A 19616-nucleotide genomic window follows, 5' to 3' on the forward strand; every position below is an offset into this window, starting at 1 on the left:
AAAACTGCTGGCAGTGAATACAGTGTGTTAGCTGACTCTCAGAAAAGGATAAACATCAAAACTACAAAATGTAACTGATGCTGCTTAGTTCCAGTGACAGCGACTGTTAAATAAGTTTCCAAAGGTTAAGTTAAAAGTTAAGTTTCTTGAAGAGAGCACCACAGACATTTTCCACAACTGTATTTGTTTAAAGCAGCCTTTCGTATAAAAGCAGATCCTCTGCAATTTGAATCACAGATCAGACTGGTATAAAAAATTAGTAGAGATTTACATTTCACTTTTAGATAAATTCTAGCTATGTATGTATAATATTTGAAAATTCTTTCTGTATAATATTTATTGCTAAAAACTAAGGAAACAGGCAAAACCACCCAGAATAAAATAAACATTGAGAATAGTCTCATATTGTTCTAGAGCCTAGTGCTCTTTTTTTATTTGGTAAAACCCAGTGATTGTACCTAACTCTCACAAACTAAGCTGTTAACTCAGTGTGGTTGATGAGTCACCACTCCCTCAACAAAATACAAAACATTTGTGTTTCTTGAATGATGCGAGATTTCATATGAAGCATTACAAATTAATTCAACTTTGGCCATGCCTTCCATATAGCCTAAAAACTTGGAATTAAGGAACTTCTAGGTCTTTATGTTTTTAGCATGCTACTTTTTGATAAAGTAAAAATTAACATCCTTGAAAATATAACTAAAATTGTCCTATATTTTACAAAGACATTTTCCTTACACTAATCTTTTATTTATTTTCTTCTAAAATATTGTATCATTGTAGCATTAATCTATTTCAAATCTTCTCAAAACACTATACTATTTTCCTCTGATAGAATACATATTTCCTTCCAGGTTTTATGCCCATACCTGGCAGGTTGATAGTTTTGCTTGTTTGTTTCTGTGTTGATCCTAAGTCAGTATAGATAGGATGACTATAAACAAATTAATCAAAATGAATAGGGTTTTAAACACAACCTGTATATCAAGGTGAATGTAGCTTTTAACTTTAGGAAGTAGAAAATACAGATCAAGTGGAAATAATCTAAGTAAACAAGAGAAATGGAGTTTAGAATATTTGTATATGATTATGCCTCATGTACATATAGCCTCTTTGAAAGTAGTATGTAAAACATTGATAATTCATTTTAAACCCTATTATAATAGTTATTCAAAATTAGTATGCTTTCAAATAAAGACCTATAGTTTATTACCAAAATGTATAAGATGTCTACACAACCAGTAGTTGCATATCTAGTAGGAAAAAATTCTCATGTCTCAGTGTTCCTAACCCCTAGAACTAGAGTATGATCTGAGAATCTAATTGACCAAATTAAAACTATACTAACTATATTTTTACTCTTAAAAAAACTTTAAGTTATTAGCATAAACTATTCTTTTTTTTTCATATAACATAAAATCAATCATTTTTGCAGTGAACAGTTCAATGGCATTCAGTATTTCTACAGTGTTAGGCCACCATTGCCACTATCTAGTTCCAAACATTATCATTGAGTAAAACTTCTGTTGTACATATTTTCTCTACTTATACCTCCCTCCAGGCTCTGAGAACTGCCAATTTGTTTTGGATCTCTATGACATATTCTGAACATTACATATAAATGGGCTCATACAATATGTATTCTTATAAAATCCCTCCATGTTACAAAAAGTAATGAATTTAAGACTTTAAGACATTACAAAAGTACAAATAATTTTTAATTTCTTATTTTGTTAATACATATTTACCTTAAACCTTTACAAAGAATATGTCCTATTTAGCACCACTTAATTTGCCTATATTTCACTTTTGACATGTAATAATCCAATATGACATATGATGGTTTTAAATATAGAAATGCAAACATAACTCTGGGGCTACAGATGTTGAGCAGTGGAATAGCATTTGGCTAACATGTGCAAGGCAAGGCACTAGGTTAAATTCCCAACCCTGAGGAAAAAAAGCCTCCCTCACACTTGGCCTGTGATCTTAAATTTATCAGATCTTATGTTTAATATTCTGCCAATAGTTTAAAGTTAGGATCTATTTGACTACCCAGTTACCTGCTATATAATACAAGGACTGAACTTGAATTATTGCTTTAATTACACAACAGCAAATAGTTTTTTTAAGATTTTATTTATTACATATACAATACAGTCTTCTGCCTCCATGTCAGAAGAGGGTACCATATGTTATTGTAGATGGTTGTGAGCCACCATGTGGTTGCTGGGAATTGAACTCAGGACCTCTGGAAGAGCAGTCAGTGTCCTTAACCTCTGAGCCATCTCTCCAGCCCCCAACAAATAGTTTTTTAATGGCATATTGTAATAGTACATAACACAGGAAAAAAAAGCAAGAAACCCACCAAATGGCAAATGAGAACTGGATGGAGCTGTTTGTTGTTCTCACTGTAAGGGTGATAAGTGTCTCTTTCAGGTGAGGTAACTTCATTCAGGCCAATCCTGAGGGAAAGCCTCAGAGAACACTGACCTTGTTTCTGATAATTAAATACTTCACAGGCTCATTTATAATACAATATTCAGAGTCATACTGCTCTTCTTGTGGCAGTTCACCATTTAAGAATTAAGATCACCAGTTCATTCTTTTTAAAAGTAGAAACCAGAACTTAGTGCTTAAAAATTGAACTTGGAACAGTGCACATGTTAGATCAGGAAGTATGAGGGTAGCAGAGGCTAAGAGCAAGAGAAAGATCTAGGCATTGTCAATTCTACAAGACCTAACATTTCAGTCCTAGATGGACACCATCAGGACATATGATTAAGTCAATATGGGAAATAATAGGGGTATAAATGTACACTTGGGATAGAAGGGATAACTGATCTCCAAATAATTGAATAGAGTGGCACAGTATGTCATCTCTCCCCAGGAAACAGATTTCTGGAGAGAAAGAGAAGGGAATACTTAGATTTTATACTAAAAATGTAGCTGGGGGTTAAGGCAATAATTTTCTTGACCACAGCATCTAAAGTAGTTAGCAACCAAGATAGCATTATATAACCCACAACATACATAGCATATGGCCAGCAATGTTAACATAACTCTACTATTCAATGCAGATAGCATCCAAAGAGAGACAAGTGCCAGGAAAAAGCAACAACAAACCCTATTTGCTCTGTCTTCAATTGCTGGAATCTGGCTGTTGTGTGGTGTGATTGCTGGCCAGACACGAACATTTGCAGGGCACAGCAAAGTCCATCTGCCTTGGATCTAACAACTGGCACCCAGAGTACCAATCCACTCCACCCACATAGCTTCCTTCTTTTGAAGAGCCCATTGCTCTTTTTTAAAAAAAATCTTTCAAAAACTTCCTTTCTTTGCCTTCCCAGTGTTTCCCGTCTGTTCTGGGCAACAGTAGATGTCCCGAGGAAACACAGAATGATCAAAGTGTAAATGTTACTCTAAAAACATTGTATTTTTCATTGCTAGCCATGATGGCATATGTCTTTAATCCTAGCACTTGAGAAGTAGAGGCAGGTGGATCCCTGTGGGTTCAAGGCAATTCTGGCCTACAAAGCAGCCAGAGCCACATAGTGAGACCCTGTCTGAAAAAATACAAGTATTTTTTCTAGAGCAGTTGTGTTTAGTGAAGATAAATCAGGATGGGGCACACATGCGATAGATTTACTTGAGGTCACAGCACACATAGAAGAGATTTCTACTATTCAAGAAGTAACACCTTTCATGAAAAATATGTCTAAATCAATTTGACTCATTAAGTTCTATCTTTGCTTAAGATATAAATTTAATTACTATGTGGAAAGATAAAATCTTTACTTGAATGAGACTGTATTAAAAAGGGGTGGCAAGAATAAAGGAAAGGTCATTATATTACTTGTCTAATAAAATACTGTATTTTCAAGTCTGATATTTTTACTTGTACACATTTCTCATTTTGTTAAATTACTGGATGATCTCTCTCATCCTGATCTTCACTGATATTAAGAACTCATTCATAATCAAATGACTATGATAACATTAAGTTTCACTTTAGCTTATTTTTTTTCCTTCACCTCCAGCTGCTTTTAGTTCTAGGCAGTCAATGAGCTAAGACAAGTTTCACTTCCCTTTGCAAAACGAGGCAACCAAATTAGATGACCTCTAATGTTTCTTTCAGATCCAAAATGCTATGGTTTGCTTTTGCCCTTTCCCTTTATTTCAATAGTTCAGATTTTTGAAGGATTCTCCCTCTTTTTAAATTTTTTTTATTAAAAATTTCCGCCTCCTCCCCATGGATTCTCTCTCTTTAATGTCTGTTTTCTCCCTTTATTCTATAGAATAAAGAGTGAAGGGATGGGGACATAGCTCAGGGTAGATCTCTTGCCTAGTACGTATGAAGCCCTTTATTTTAATTCCCAGAAAAATCAGGGACACACACACACATACACACACACACACACGAGACAGAGAGACAGAGACAGAGAGAGACAGAGAGGAGAAAGAGAAAGAACTACAAAGAAAAAGAGACAGGTGGAGAAAATAATATGGAGGTACATATTTGGTTTTGTAGTCTTGTTGTGGTCTTTGAGTTTTCACCAGTTCTTTTCACATGTCCAAGGAGCTAGACAGGAAATGTAAGAATGTCAACTACAAATGAGAACTTTGAAGCTCCTGGAAGAACACGCCTTTAAGCCCAGCACTCCGGAGGGGCCAGGGTAGAAGAATCTAGAATTCAAAGTCATCCTCCACTACACAGGGAGCTGTAGCCCAGCGTGGGCTACTTAATACCCTATTTCACAGACAAAACAAAAGCAAGCAAACAAAGAAAGAGCTAATTTGTGTTACTAAAGACCAATCTCTATGGTTTTTTGTAGGAGTTTATTTCTCATATTTATTTAAAATTTCAGAAATGATGCTGGTCTTGGATCACTTTTTCCGAACACTGTGACCTAATTACTTGTAAATAAAAAAACTTTAAAATATCATATGTGAATCCCTTTCTTGGGATCAAAGAGTAAATACTTCAGATTTGATTTAAAGTAAAGATATAATTATAAGCAAGTTGAGTAGTTTTTAAGTTAAAATCCTCATATTCTTCAAGTTCTCAGAAAAGAAGAACAAGAAAGAAGGATTTATTTTTCCAAAAATAGTTTATTTCTACTTCCTTGTAGGGACACATGTTATGATTGCTAAAACTGCTATTTTGTCTTCCATTGTCAGGTTTGCCTTTAATGGCTGAGCCATCTCTCAAATCTTAAAAAAATGCTATTTTGAACAGAATTTTTGGGAAATGAAACACAGTCTGCCTCGTACTGATCACCAATACACCAGAAATGTACTCTAATTTGTTTTCAGTTTTATGACAACTTTTAGTGAATCATAGGCATCAAGCTCTCTTCATGTTAGTAAAGACAGTATTTACTAAATCATTGAAGTTTATGGCTCCAGAGCCAAGACTCTCAGGAGCTGGGATATTCAGACACCCTGCTGTGGGGCCTGATCCAACTAATCCCAATGCACTGAAAGTCATTCTTCCTTCTCAACATTGCAATGTTGGGAGAATCAATATGGAAGTGGCATGGTCATTAATTGACAGGCTTTTGTTTAGTCTAATCAATATGGAAATACCAAGGTCAATCAGTGAGAGGCTTTTGTCCAGTCTTCTAAGTAGCTCACTTTTCCAGAACAAGGAGAAGATTGGAGACTTTTTAGTCTTTTCTTAACTTTATCTTAACTGAAGATACTTTGCTCCAGGAGTTTGTGCTCTTAGAAGGATCAGAGTGACTAAGTTTATGTCTAAGTTATTATTTCTATACACAGAAATAAAATTTGGAAAATCCCAGAGTCAATCAATAGTACACTGTACAACCTTACATCAAAAAAGAAAAGAAAAAGAAAAATCATTTTTCCAGGGACTTGTTCAAATTCTATAACTCATGGTATTATGTAAAGTGATTAACTATTCATCTACAGTTTCACCTGTAACCTTTTATTTGCTATGAAAAGCTATGCTGGTTTAATTATAAGAATCAGTCTTTTCTGTTTCACACTTAATCTCAAATAATAAAAAAAGCTAAAGTTAAAATAAGGGATGGAAAGATGGCTCAGTGGCTAAGGTCACTCACTGTTTGTTCTTCTAGGGGACCTAGTTTTAGTTCCCAGAGTCCACATGATGGCTCACAACCTTATGCAATTCCAGACCCAGAGGATACAACACACTCTACTGGCATCTTTGGCCACTGCATGCACAAAACATCCATACATGAACTATAAAAAGGATAGAATAGCTAAAGTTTTTAATTTAAAAATAATAAAACTATTTTATTCCCCCAACAAAAAAAACACCACCACCAACAGCAACCCTCAACCTATTGTTTTCTGTTCCAGATTGGTACCTACCTATTTTGACTTTCCATCAAAGTTATAGTGTATGCCTAAAAGTGTTAGTTATTATAAAAGTCAAGCCCTACAACAGTTACTTATAAGAACTGACCTCTTAGTAATGTTAAATATGTTAGAAAGACATTTTAGAACTGGCAAAGAAATTAAATGGACATTTGTAAGAATGTAAAACATTTTTTTCCACATTGTCTGGTATTTTGTGAATGTTTCCTTTTAGTTGAGTATTAGTTCTGGCCTAAAGATTGTATTATACTTCTCTCTTCCTCTTCTCCTTTCTCTCCTTCTCCCTCTCTTATTTGAACTAGAGTTTCTAAATGAAGCCCATGTTGGACTCAAACTTTCTATGTCTAGCTTTTAACTCACTAATCTCTGTCTTGATTTCCCAAGTGCAGGAATTATAGGCACGACCACTAGGCTTGGTTCAACATTACATCTTTCTAGTAATTATTTTAAAAATAATTTAAAATGCCATTTCAAAATGGACTTACTACAATTTAAGTTCACATTATGTTTGTATTGTATCATTATTGTAAATATTAAAACATATTACATCAAAAGATATCACCAGAGAAATGAAAAAAATCTAATGTTTCAAAGGTTAAGATAAACTGTATGACAAATTCTTTAAGATAATTTGAAAATTATGTTATTAATAAATGTATTATTATAGATTATTACATAAACTTGTTAAGTTACCAAGAAGTTGCTGTCAGAGGCCATTTGAAATACATCCTTTCTTTCCTGTCTTCCTTCCTTTTGCCTTGTGCTTTAAGCATGCACAGTCTTAGACTGAACTGAGGAAAGACAAACTCAGGAACAATAACAAATAAGATAAGTTTACATATCATTCAAAAGCTCTAGTCCCCAATTTGGAGGAGCAAAGCATTTTCCATCTTTAAATACTGAAGATCACTAGGGCACTAAATTGTGCTTATATGCATTTTTCCTCTTAGAAGAAAGTCAAAAAAAGGAGTAGCGTGATTTTTTTCTCACAGTCTTAGTGACACATTCAAATAAGCAGGATTTCTCAGACTTTTTCATGCAACCTTTTAGTTTTCAATCATTTTTAAAGCACCCCCTAAGCAGGATAAAAAGAAAATCTAAGTTTTGCTTATTAAGGATCAAATATTTTAACGACAACAATTTGCATTGAATAGAACCAATGTCACCATATTTCCGTTGAGAAGTGCATTATTTTGTAGCACCTTATGAGCACGCCATAGTGTCTTTGGAAACCATCTTCCAAAGCTCAGAAGAGAAAGCAGAAAGCAGTTTCAATATGTATAAAAGTCCAAATGAATCAGGTAAAGATGTATTCAGTAAAGTTAAAAATAGAATTTTCCTACCTGGACAGAAGAAATATGTAAAGCAACCTTTATGTTTATATTCAGTTCATTCTCTCTCTCTCTCCCTCCCTCCCTGTCTTTTCCCTCCCTCTCTCCATTCCCCCCCTTCTCACACACACACACACACACACACACACACACGGACATACATGCACACAAACAAATAGGCTTGTTGGGTTGGGACACAGCTCATGGACACAAACTTGCCTAGCACTGCAAACAAACAACAACAAAAACCAGTCAATTTACAATGACATCAGGGAAGGAAAAGCATTAAAGATGTACCAAACATGAAGTAACAATGAAATAGACTTTGTAAGTATAAAGGAAAAACAATGATAACATTTTAAATAGTCACTGACATCTGATCAGAAATGCTAATACGTTTGTAGTATATATTTGAAAAGACATTTCATTTTATGTGTATGTTCCTGAGTGTATATATGTGCACCACATGTGTGCAGTGCCCGCAGAGTTCAGAAGAGGGTATTAGGTCTCTGAGTATTGGAGTTACAGGCATTTATGATGTGGGTGTTGGGAACAGGACTTGAGTCCTCTGCAAGAGCAGCAAGTGCACTCAACTGATGGATCATTTCTCTATATCTTAAAAACAAAACAAAACTGTGTTATTTGATCTCTGAATAAAAAATAAGGTTTCCTGAAATGACTATGCCTCCTTCTTCTTCCTCAATCTAAGTATAGCTTTAACCCATCTTCCTTTTGAGCTGCAAAGCAATATTCAGCAGGGTGAGGCCACTCTAAGAGACACTATAAGAAACTTGAGTTCTTTGGTATGCAATTCTTTTACTTCACAAAGAGAAAGAAAAGAATCCTGGGGGTGGGAAAGACAATGTGGACAAAATATCAGGACAGTTATAACACCAATGAGTGACAAGTAGTGTATTTTAAGTGTAACTGCAAAACTATAACAAATATTCAATATTATAGGTATTTTGTCTTTTCTATGCACTGTTAATGAAGAACTTTGGTAGCAAAACAGGTCAACATTAAACATAATGCTAAAAGTCTTAGTTACTAGTCTTGGGAGGATTTACTCTAAAAGTTCAAGATCTATATGAAATCAGAGAAGAGGCTGGGTAAGTTGTTAAGATAGAAAATGGATGGTTTAAATAGTAGAAAATTGAAAGACAGAAGTGTTATCATGAATATTGCTGCATTATGCAAAAATCCATTCCCTAAGAAATAATCTTCTAATACAGTAGAGGGGTTCCTTCCTGATTAGACCTACAAGAGAAAAGAAGAGCCGGAGTTTTCATCATGCTGTTAGGGCGGGGGTTGTGTGCTTCTTACATTCTGACTTGCAGCTTAAGTGGGTTGACTGTAACAGCCATTTATAAAATGAGCATATCTTATTCAAATTGCTGAAGACCAGAAGCATTTCCAATTCATATTAAACTTTAGAATATTGGCATAGAGCTTACTGGTTGAGCATCCCTAATCTGAAAAGTCTGATATCCAAAATGCTCTAAAATTGGGAATTCTGGCGATCACCTTGGATTAGGGATCCTCTGCTTATATTCATTTTAGTTTAATAAGTACCACAGAAAAGTGAAATTAACATGAAAATCTCTGAAAACTATTTAGCACAATTGCAGTTAGTTTCAAAAGTAGTAACTAGATATGATGAATAATCCATCAGGTAAAAAGAAAAAGTAAATGAACTGAGATCTAAATATACTCCGTATGGCATGTCCAGTAGCCACAAAAAAAAAAAAAATCACAGATTGCCATTTTACCACTTTTTCCACTCAATTCAGTGATGTTGCTCTTTACTTTTCAACCCAAATTCACATTTCTGAATCTCATCAACTTTTGCATTATTTCACATCCAATTAACAAAAGATGTTAGTGTTTTTAGGACTAAAACTTTTTGTCTGTTTTTCAATAAAGGGTTTCACTGTTTGGTTCTTGCTGTCCTGAAACTTGCTTTGTAGGCCAGGCTGCCCTTAAACTCACCTGTCTCTGCCTCCCCAAGGCTGGGATTAAAGGCATGCGCCACCACTGCCCAGCCAGGACTAAAATTTTTAATCCACAACAAAACCATAATTTTAAAAATATGGATCACACCTTAGAATTGCCAAGGGGTCTTTTAAAAATCTGATGTTCAGACTAAATCTCTAACAATTTCTAAAAGACAGAAGTGTTGGGGGGGGGGGGCCCAAGTATCAAGATCTCAGGAACATTTAGAGCTTTTTCTTTCCAACCTGTATCAAAGTTAAGAGCCATCGTTCTGGGCAACATTTCTGAACAAACTTTGAAGCTGATGAAGGAAATACTTTTGGTGGATACATAGCAAGTTTCTCTATAGAGGTGCTAAGTGGTGAAAAAACTTTGTTCAAAGTAACCAACTGTTATTATTGGAGAAAAATGTGTTAAAGTATTACTAGACTCAGCTGCTGTACCTCATATTAAAAAATGATTTAACTTGAAGTCTATTTATATAATAAAAATCATTATAGCAAAGGTTATTTTGTATGACTGTTGAGGATGATTGAAGGATACCAGGCAGTAGAATATGTTTTATAAACTATACATCATTCATCTGTTATTAATCAGCCAAGCCACAGAGTCATTTGTAATGAAATCAAATAGATATTATCATGTAGAGTTACTAGGCATTTGCATCTAGCCCAGTTATTGGAGTGAGGCTCCTAAACTATCAAGACCTGTGCTCCCAAGTCAGGAACTGGAGGCAGAGCCACAAGCCTTGCTTTAAGACACCCTCCTGTAGTTCTGATGTTTGCTAAGCTTTGACAACAACACATCTAGGTAAGCATTAGCAAAGAGGAAGTATGCAATAACTAAAACCAGTGGGTAAGTATAAAGTAACCTTTAAAAGCCACAGAGCAAATGTTATATGGCGTGAAGTACTAATCAAAAACAGGTTCTAGAGTTTTGCATCATAAAACAATATTACTTTCATTATTAAGCCAAGTTTTATCAATTAACACATGATTATGGTCATTAATCCAATAGTATAGTACATTGGGGACTTATTTAAATTACATAGTACATAATAGTTTGGATAAGGCATGAAGAAATACCAAGGTTTCTGAAAGTAGGAAAGTTTTCATGTACGGGGTTTTCACTGAATAATCACAGCTGTCTTAATAGTCACATTTATCCTGAAGACAACACCCCATAGCATCTTAATGTTCCCAATCAGCCCAAGGAAGAACTTCCTCCCTGACTCAGAGCAGCCATCACTTGGAATGAATCATCATCAATGTTTCCTGTATATTAGTTGTGTCATCGGGTCTGCTAAGCGACAGAAAAACAGTTTTTAATTTCTTATCTTAAGACATCTCATCATAGAAAACTATCATTCTTCCTCCCTGACTCATAGTTCAAAGGTATTGATGTCAGTAAAGGATATATGGACCAATAATGAACAACACAGAGGGGTCTTGTGAGACTCCAAAAAAAGTTCTTTGAGAGATCTTGCTCTTTTTTCATTTAAAATCTTGAGAGCTTTAAGGCTCCCACAAATCTCCCTGGTGAGATTAAAGTAGAACATCATAATTAAGAACTAATTTTAGTTCTTATCCCATTTTCTGAGTGAAATGTATGTAGAAATATATTTTCCTAGAAGGTCTTTAAGTGTAAACTCCTTTTTGGTGTGATAGTAGATGACTCTGGCTTCTTTGGTTAACATTCCTGAGCTCTAAAGGAATTTACTTCCTCCAAACATAAGCTTCCACTATTTAAAGTATCTGGAATTAAAAATAAAGTCACATATAGAAGGAGGAAGTTTGATAGCTGGTATCTACAACAGAATGCCTCTCCTCGGACATCCAGTTTCCTACAGGGGAGAGAAGAGCTGTACATACTTTTTTGATCTTGAGTTTTAGTTGTCAACTTGACCCAATCTAGAGTCACTTGGCAAGGGGAGTCTCAGTGACAACTGTCTAGATTAAGTTAGTTGGTCTGTGGGCATGTCTATGGGGGATTGTCTTGATTAGTGGGAAAATCCACCAACAGTGGGTGGCACCCTTCTCTGGGTAAGGGATATTGGATTGTATAAGAATAGAGAAAACAAACAGAGCACTGGATATACACATACATTAATTCACTGTGCTCTGCTCTTTCTTGACTGTGGATGGAATGTGACTAGTTGCTTCAAGTTCCTGTCTTGACTTTGAGCTGCCGTGTAATGATGGACTATAAACTAGAATTGTGACTAAATAAGTCCTTTCCTCCTTAAGTTGTTTTTATCAGGAGATTTTACACATCAACAGGAAGTGAAAATAGACTTTTATTAAAATTATTGTTTGATTGTTTCATGGGTGCTCATAACCACTTACTGTTTATAAGTGCTTACAATTTTCCTAGAATGTATCAGATATTGTACTAGGAGCAAAATGAATTCTCAAAGATGCAGACTTCAATGACCACGACCTGAACTTTATATCCCTACACTGCTAGGATTCAGTTGCTCTGAAAGCAACAGTGATCCAAAATCTTTTGTGGGTACCAGAACCACCTGGAGTGCTTGTGAAAACACAGTCCCCATTCAGTTTCTCTGAAGTTCTGAAATAGGGCCCCTAGTCAGCTTCTCAGTAAATCCCTAACTGATGCTGAGGCAGCTGGTCCCCAGATTACAACTGGATGACCAAGACAAATGACAGCTCTGCACACATCATCTGCCAACTTCCAATCACTGACCTCCTTCTCAACAAAAGCAATGATGTCATAAAAGCTCAAAGTCACTCACACTCAACCAGAGTTTGGGGTTCCAGAACCACTTCAAATATAAGATTGGTAGCCCCAGATCAAAGTAGTTTATACCATGGAAAAGAAACCTCTTCTTCCAGGGGCTTTTCTTTTTATTTAGGTTTTTCCTCATTCACAAATCATTTCCATTTTTCAATATGAATGTTATGGAAAAGAATAACTCATTTAGATTTTTTTATACTTTTTACTTCAATAAACTCATCATTTTCTTTCTAACTAAATTTTCATGCCTCTTTCACCTTTGTTGGACTATGTGCTCTCTGAACAAAGAGAATCATATGATTGAAAGAGCATTGGGAATTCATTTAATTTCTCCTTGGCCTCAGACAAAATTGTGTCTAAACCAACCTCAAATAGAGCACATGAACAGGCAGCAGGGCCCCCATCCAGCATTCTATTGAGTACTTGAATATACTACTATGCCTTCTTGTCCCCCAAGCCAGCTGACCTCAGAATTAGGGTATTATTAGAAAGCCTAAACCTTAAATTATTTGGACTCATCCTTTATTCTACTCTTAATAAGTTTATTTATTTATACTACTTAAATATATGCTATCTTAATGATTTTTTTGTTGGTTGGTACAAAGGGGAAGATTAATTTAATTCATAAAGTAACTAAAAATGATTTAATTAGCACAAGTAAAGATTTATATATAAATGACATTAAATATAATGCAATGGCCCTTATGGGAACAAAATGTGAATTAGTTGAGAATAATCTGCAATGGTATTAGTTATTTTATTTTACTAAAAGAAGTGGTGATGCATTATAGTTTTGAAAACATTATGAGACATCAGACATCTCATATATAAAATGGGTGGGAATAGGAGAACTTTTAAAATAGATTGCAAGTTCTACTTAACCATATTTTATGATATTTCACATGAGTGAAATCTTTCAAAAGGATATATTTATTGTGTATACAGTATTTTTCCTGCATGCATGCCTGTAGGCCAGAAGAGAGCACCAGATCTCACTACAGATGGTTCCATATGGTTGTTGGGAATTGAACTCAGGAACTTAGAAAAAGCAGGCATGCTCTTAACAACTGAGTCATCTCTCCAGCCCCACATGAGTGAATATTAATAGAGCATTATTCATATTTTTTGACTTTTCATGTTGTGTAGTCTTTACTATTGGAAGTAGGGTCATAGTAATGAATGATTTTAACTTTAATGACTCAAAAATATGGATTTTATCATATGATAATCATTTTTCTGAAAATATTCTTTTCCTATTCAAATACTTGAAGCATTTGGAGAGCCAATGGATACATGGACAAAGGTCCGTGGAATGCATATATTTCTACACAGTTTAGAATGGAAATGTGTCATTTATCTCCATTTCAACATTCTAAATGCTATCATTTTAAATGTATACTTGGGTTTTGGGATGGTGAGGTACTCCAGGCATCCCTGGCCTTGAAGGATGGGTCTGCTTCTTGCCTACTGTAATAAAGCTTTGTGGTGGAGGTGGTGCATTTAGTCTCCAGAGAGAAGGAAGATGCTGCTTGCACAGCACTTCTACTCACCAGTCCATGAAGCAGCAAGGGTGTTGGCTTTGAAGGAAGCCAACTGTCCTGCTCTCCCAGCCAGAGGTAAAGAATTGCATTGGTGGCCACTAGAGGGAGGAGGATTAGGAATAGAGTAAATTGTGGGGAAAAGGCACCCATGAAAAACGCACATGGGACAACCAACACATCACCAACCACTGCCTACCAGCTACATCTACCTCGCTGAGGGATTATAATAGGGTCACTAAACATTGTTAGCCCAGAGATCCAGACACCAGTAATTTATGCAGCATCCCAGTATACTGCCCCTTAACTTTGATGGCTGGAGAAGGGAGTTTGAACGGGATTGTGGGAAACACGCAATTGTACAAACACAAGCACACAAACACACATACATTCTCATGCCCCATTACAAGTTGCACTTGTGACGTCTGATTCTTGCTGGTTTTTAATTTAAAACTTTTGATGTTCTTTACCAAGAATGTGTTCATGAAAAGCAAACAGCCCACCTTCAAGATAGTCTTGGAGAAGCACCAGCAGAGATACTCATTGTGCCAAGATGTATTTTACCAACAAATCTGTGTAAATTACATGAGGTTGAAACAAACAGAATGTAATATAATTAAGCAAAGTTTCTTTTGCTAAATTACAGCTTGAAGCAAACCTGCAAAAAATGTTACCAATTAGCTTTTTTAGCAAACAAAAAACACAGCTCGGAGTAGGTTTTGCTTTCCACACTGCCAGCTGTGGGCTGCCTAGTGGGTGTCTTACCTCCAGCACAAGTAGCTGAGCACTCTGACCAGGGTTGATGATGCCACAGAAAGCCAACTTCATTATCTCCACTGCCAGGACGAGTGATGGGAACGTTGAACTTGTACCTAATTCCCAAATTCTGTTCTTGGAGTAGAACCTGCCATTGAAAACAACTGGTGAAGATAATTAAAATACAATGAGCCTTTATTCAGCTACTTATCATTTCTTCTGAAGAAGAAAATGCCATAGAGCATGTCTTACAGGAAATTTGGAATATTTGTTTATTTACTTTAGCTTTTTGACAGTCTCACTCTGTGGTCCAGGTTGACCTTGAACCCCTGACAACTTTAAAAAATTATTCATTTTGTTTATTTATTGGTGGGAGGGTGTGCACGTGCCTTGAAGCATGTACAGAGGTCAGAGGGCAATTTGTCAGGGTTGGTTCTCTCCTTCTGTCATGTGAACCATGGGGATTGAACTCAGGCTTGGTGACAAATGCCTTTATCTGATGAGGCATCTCAGTGGCCTACAACACAGCTTCAAAGCACATGAGTTTTAATAAAAATCTTTCTTTTTTCTGTTCATGAGTAGTATATCACTGTTTTCATTTATACTGCTTGGTCATAAAACTTTTGCTCAAGAAAACATGAAAATCTGGGTGGTGGTGGCACACACCTTTAATCCCAGCACTCGGGAGGCAGAGGCAGGCGGATCTCTCTGAGTTGGTGGCCAGCCTGGTCTACAGAGCTAGTTCCAGGACAGCCAGGGCTACACAGAGAAATCCTGTCTCAAAAAACAAAAAACAAACAAACAAACAAACAAACAAAAAACTATGAAAAGATCAAAGTCACCTGGCAAGAGATCTATGGCCTTCACTCTGCAGTGTCTACACTTTCGGGATAAAATCATCTTACCTTTGCCCTAATTCCATCACCTGCAAAACAGCTGATCAAACATGTCCCTTTTCTACCCCACAATGTGGAAATTACAGTGAAAATGTAATGATAAAGACACATTTACCATTACAATGAGGTTTTCAGAGGTGGGTCCTAGGGCTTCCAAGGATTCTGGTTCATCTGTTGGTCTCTTGTAGTGGAAAGCTGTCCCAGAAACATCAAATTTCCTAGGCCAGTCAATAGTCCAGGCACCATTAATATAGTAATCATCCCCTTCAGATTTTAAAGCTGGAAAAGAGAATAACAATCCACTTAAAAATGTTAAATTTCGTTTAGTAGTATATTATGGATCAACTACTGCAGTAAATTTATAGTGAACAGTCATTTAATTCAGAGACAATGCTAGGCCGTCTTCCCTCTCTTCCCCTTTTCACTTCATATGGTTCTCTTTCCCTTGGTTGCTTTTATTTCTCTCAAACAGTGACTGACTTTATTATGAAGATATTCCTATCTGGGACCCCACCGTCTTAAATTAAAAATGCATAGGAAAAGGGGGACTTAGAAACCTTTGAATAATATCTAAATCTTGGGTCCCCAGGGAAGGAAGAAGTTGACTGCCAGGTGATCTGAGGAGTAGAGGCAGGGCCTTTTCTCCCTACATGCTTACATCTACCATAAAGTGAGACACCGAGAGACTAAGGAGTCACAGGTCACGTGAGATGGCACCAGGCACATGAGAAGTGTGAGGGCGGTTATGGCCTAAGGCCATTCTAGGGTGCAGAGTGAGACCTTGTCTCAAAAGCAAAGCAAGGGCAGCCACTGAGGCTATGGATGCCCTTGCTTTATGTTTGGGACAAGGTTTCTCTATAGAACCCATTGGTCTTATACTTGTAAGCCTCCTCCTGCCTTAGCCTCCTAAGCACTTGGTCTACAGTTGTTCGTGGGCCACCATATCATCTGTTTCTAAAATTGGAATAGAAGAATTTACAGCGGCTGTACTAGTTATGCACAGTAACAGGGTCATTAACAGTGAGGCAGGGATGGGGAGGTCCTCAGGCCTCCCTATCCATCACTACAGATACACTTAAGAAGAAGGGAACTTGTTGCCTTTAGTTGTTTACCCATTAGTGACTCCATCAGGCTCCAGTGGATACTTTCAATTCAATGACCACACAGATGGCCCTGGTTACACTAAATGTTCATAAATAAAACTACAAGTCATAAATCTAGGATAGGGAATGGTGAAGTTGATAAAGATGGAAGTATGTAGGGAAAAGAGAGTAATAATGATGAGTTATATACATACATGTATGAAATTGTCAAAGAACAGAATTTATAATAATAAAACAATGTCAACCAAAGAACTGCAATAATTTTCATATGAATGTTGAGAGGGTAATTACTTAAGTATTCATAATGTCATTGGTGGAAATGAATGAAACATTTATATGAGAGGATAAGAAGGGCATTAGGAAAAAGTGAAAGAGGAGTTTGGCATGAGGGTAGAAGTGAGGGGCAGACTTACACTCTAAATAGTAAAGGAGTGCTTAAAAGGCCATGGTGAGGGAAAACTTGTGGTTCTGGTGCACAGACAACTGAATAACAGAACCAAAGAGTTTGAAAATAGATCCAGGTCGTAAGAGAATTGTTTTTGTCCTATCTCACTTTTAAAAACACATTTTTAAAATATTTTTATTTTTCATATATTACATCCTGACCACAGTTTCCCCTCCCTCCTCACCTTCCAGGCCTCTTCTAGATCTACTCCTCCTCTGTTTCCCTTCAGAAATGAACAAGCCTCCCAGGAATGTCAACCAAACATGGCATTACAAGATGCACTAAAACTGGGCACATACCCTCATGGGAATTCCACGTGGTTTTTACTACTGTAGTTCTGTGGTAGAGCTTGAAACCAGGGATGTTGATAACTCTAGAAGTTCTTTTATTGTGCAGGATTGTTTTGGATATCCTGGGTATTTTGGTTTTTTTCATATGAAGTTGAGTATTGTCTTTCAAGTTCTGTAAAGAATTGTGTTGGAATTTTGATAGGAATTGTGTTGAATCTGTAGATTGCTTTTGGTAAGATTGCCATTTTCACAATGTTAGTACTACCAATCCATAATCATGGAAGATCTTTTCATCTTCTGAAACCTTCTGTATTACATATATATATATATTACAGCCAGCCAGAGTTTCCCCTCTCTCCTTTCCTAAGAGCCCAAGATAGTTGATTCTGTGAGTTTTCTTGTGGTGAAAAGGAAGAAGTCAAAGTATCACTATCCAAAGATGATATGATAGTATACATAAGCAACCTCAAAAACTGTACCAGGGAACTCCTACAGCTGATAAACATCTTTAGTTAAGTGGCTAGATACAAGATAAATGCAAAGAAAATCAGTAGCTCTCCATTAAACAAATGACAAACAGGCAGAGAAAGAAATCAGAGAATCAACACTTTGTACAATAGCCTCAAATAATATAAAATATGTTAATGTAACTCTAACTATGCAAGTGAAAGACCTTTATGACAAGAACTTCAAATCTTTGAAGAAAGAAATTAAAGAAGGTATCAGAAGATAAAAAGATCTCCCATGCTCATGGATTGGTAAAAATAAAATAGTAAAAATGGCAGGCAATCTTACCAAAAGCAATTTACAGATTAAATGCAATCCCCATTAAAATGCTAACACAATTCTTTACAGACCTTGAAAGAACGATACTCAATTTCATATAGAAAAACAAAATACCCAGGATAGCTAAAACAATCCCATATAATAAATAAATGCAGAGCTACAGATTTAAAACCCCATGGTATTGGCATAAAAACATACAGGTGGATCAGTGGAATTGAATCAAAGACCCCGACATAAATCCACACACCTATAGACACCTGACTTTTGACAAAGAAGCAAAAATTTTAAAATGGAAAAAAGAAAGCATGCTCAACAAATGGTGCTTGTCTGTCTGGGTGTCACCATGTAGAATACAAATAGATCCATATCTATCACCTTGCACAAAATTCAAGTTCAAGTGGATCAAACACCTCGACATGAATTCAGTTACACTAAACTGGACAGAAGAGAAAGTGAGAAATGATCTTGAATGCATTGGAACAGGGGACAACATCCTGAACATAACACCAATAGCATAGGAACTAAAAGAGATACTAAATAAATGGGACCTCATGAAATTGAAATGTTTCTGTAAGGAAATCCAGTTTTTAACCCATGATGATCTAATAGGATAAGAGGGTTGTTTCAATTTTCTTGTATCTATTGAGACTTGCTTTGTGACCAATTGGGTATGTGGTCACTTTTGGAGAATGTTCTGTGAAGTGCTGAGAAGAATGTGTATTCTTTTGTGTTTGGTTGAAATATTCTGTAGATATTTGTTAGGTCCATTTGGCTTCTAATGTCTGTTAGATCCAGTATTTCTGTTTAGTTTTTGTCTGGAAGACCTCTTCATTTGTGAGAGTAGGGTACTGAAGTCTCCCACTTTTAATGTGTGAGGTTCAACGTGTGATTTAAGCTTTAGTAATGTTTCTTTTACAAATATGAATACCCTTGTGTTTGGGCATAGATATTAAGAATTGAAACATCATCTTGGTATTTTCCTTTAATGAGTATGAAGTGTCCTCTATCTCTTCTGATTAATTTTGGTTTGAGGTCTACTTTTTAGATATTAGAATAACTACACAAGCTTGATTCTTGGGTTCATTTGCTTGGAAAATTTTTCTCCAATCCTTTTCTCTGAGATAATGTTTATCTTTGATGTTGAGGTATGTTTATTTTGTGCAACAGAAGGATGGAACCTATTTTCACATCCATTCTGTTAGCCTGTGTTTTGGGGAACTGGTTCCATTGATATTGAAAGATAATTCCTGTTATTTTGTTGTCGGTGATGGTGTTGGTAGTTTGTGTGTTTCCCCCATTTTTTTGGTTTTGCTGGTATGAGATTATATATGTCCTGTGTTTTCTTTGGTGTAG

At 36.0% G+C, this 19616-nt stretch overlaps 1 protein-coding gene across 1 annotated transcript in view; it reads right to left on the reverse strand.

Annotated features, from left to right (window-relative positions):
- The window catches only part of Adamts6 (ADAM metallopeptidase with thrombospondin type 1 motif 6), a 200992-nt gene that overhangs the window by 31781 nt on the left and 149595 nt on the right, over positions 1-19616 (reverse strand). The window contains exons 18-19 of the mRNA XM_038323313.1: positions 15755-15918; positions 14753-14891 (exon numbers count right to left, since the gene is read on the reverse strand). Coding sequence (XP_038179241.1) covers positions 14753-14891; positions 15755-15918 — 303 coding nt within the window. The remainder of the gene's footprint in view (positions 1-14752; positions 14892-15754; positions 15919-19616) is intronic.

Source organism: Arvicola amphibius, chromosome 3 (genome assembly GCF_903992535.2).
Source record: "Arvicola amphibius chromosome 3, mArvAmp1.2, whole genome shotgun sequence".
NCBI lineage: Eukaryota > Metazoa > Chordata > Mammalia > Rodentia > Cricetidae > Arvicola > Arvicola amphibius.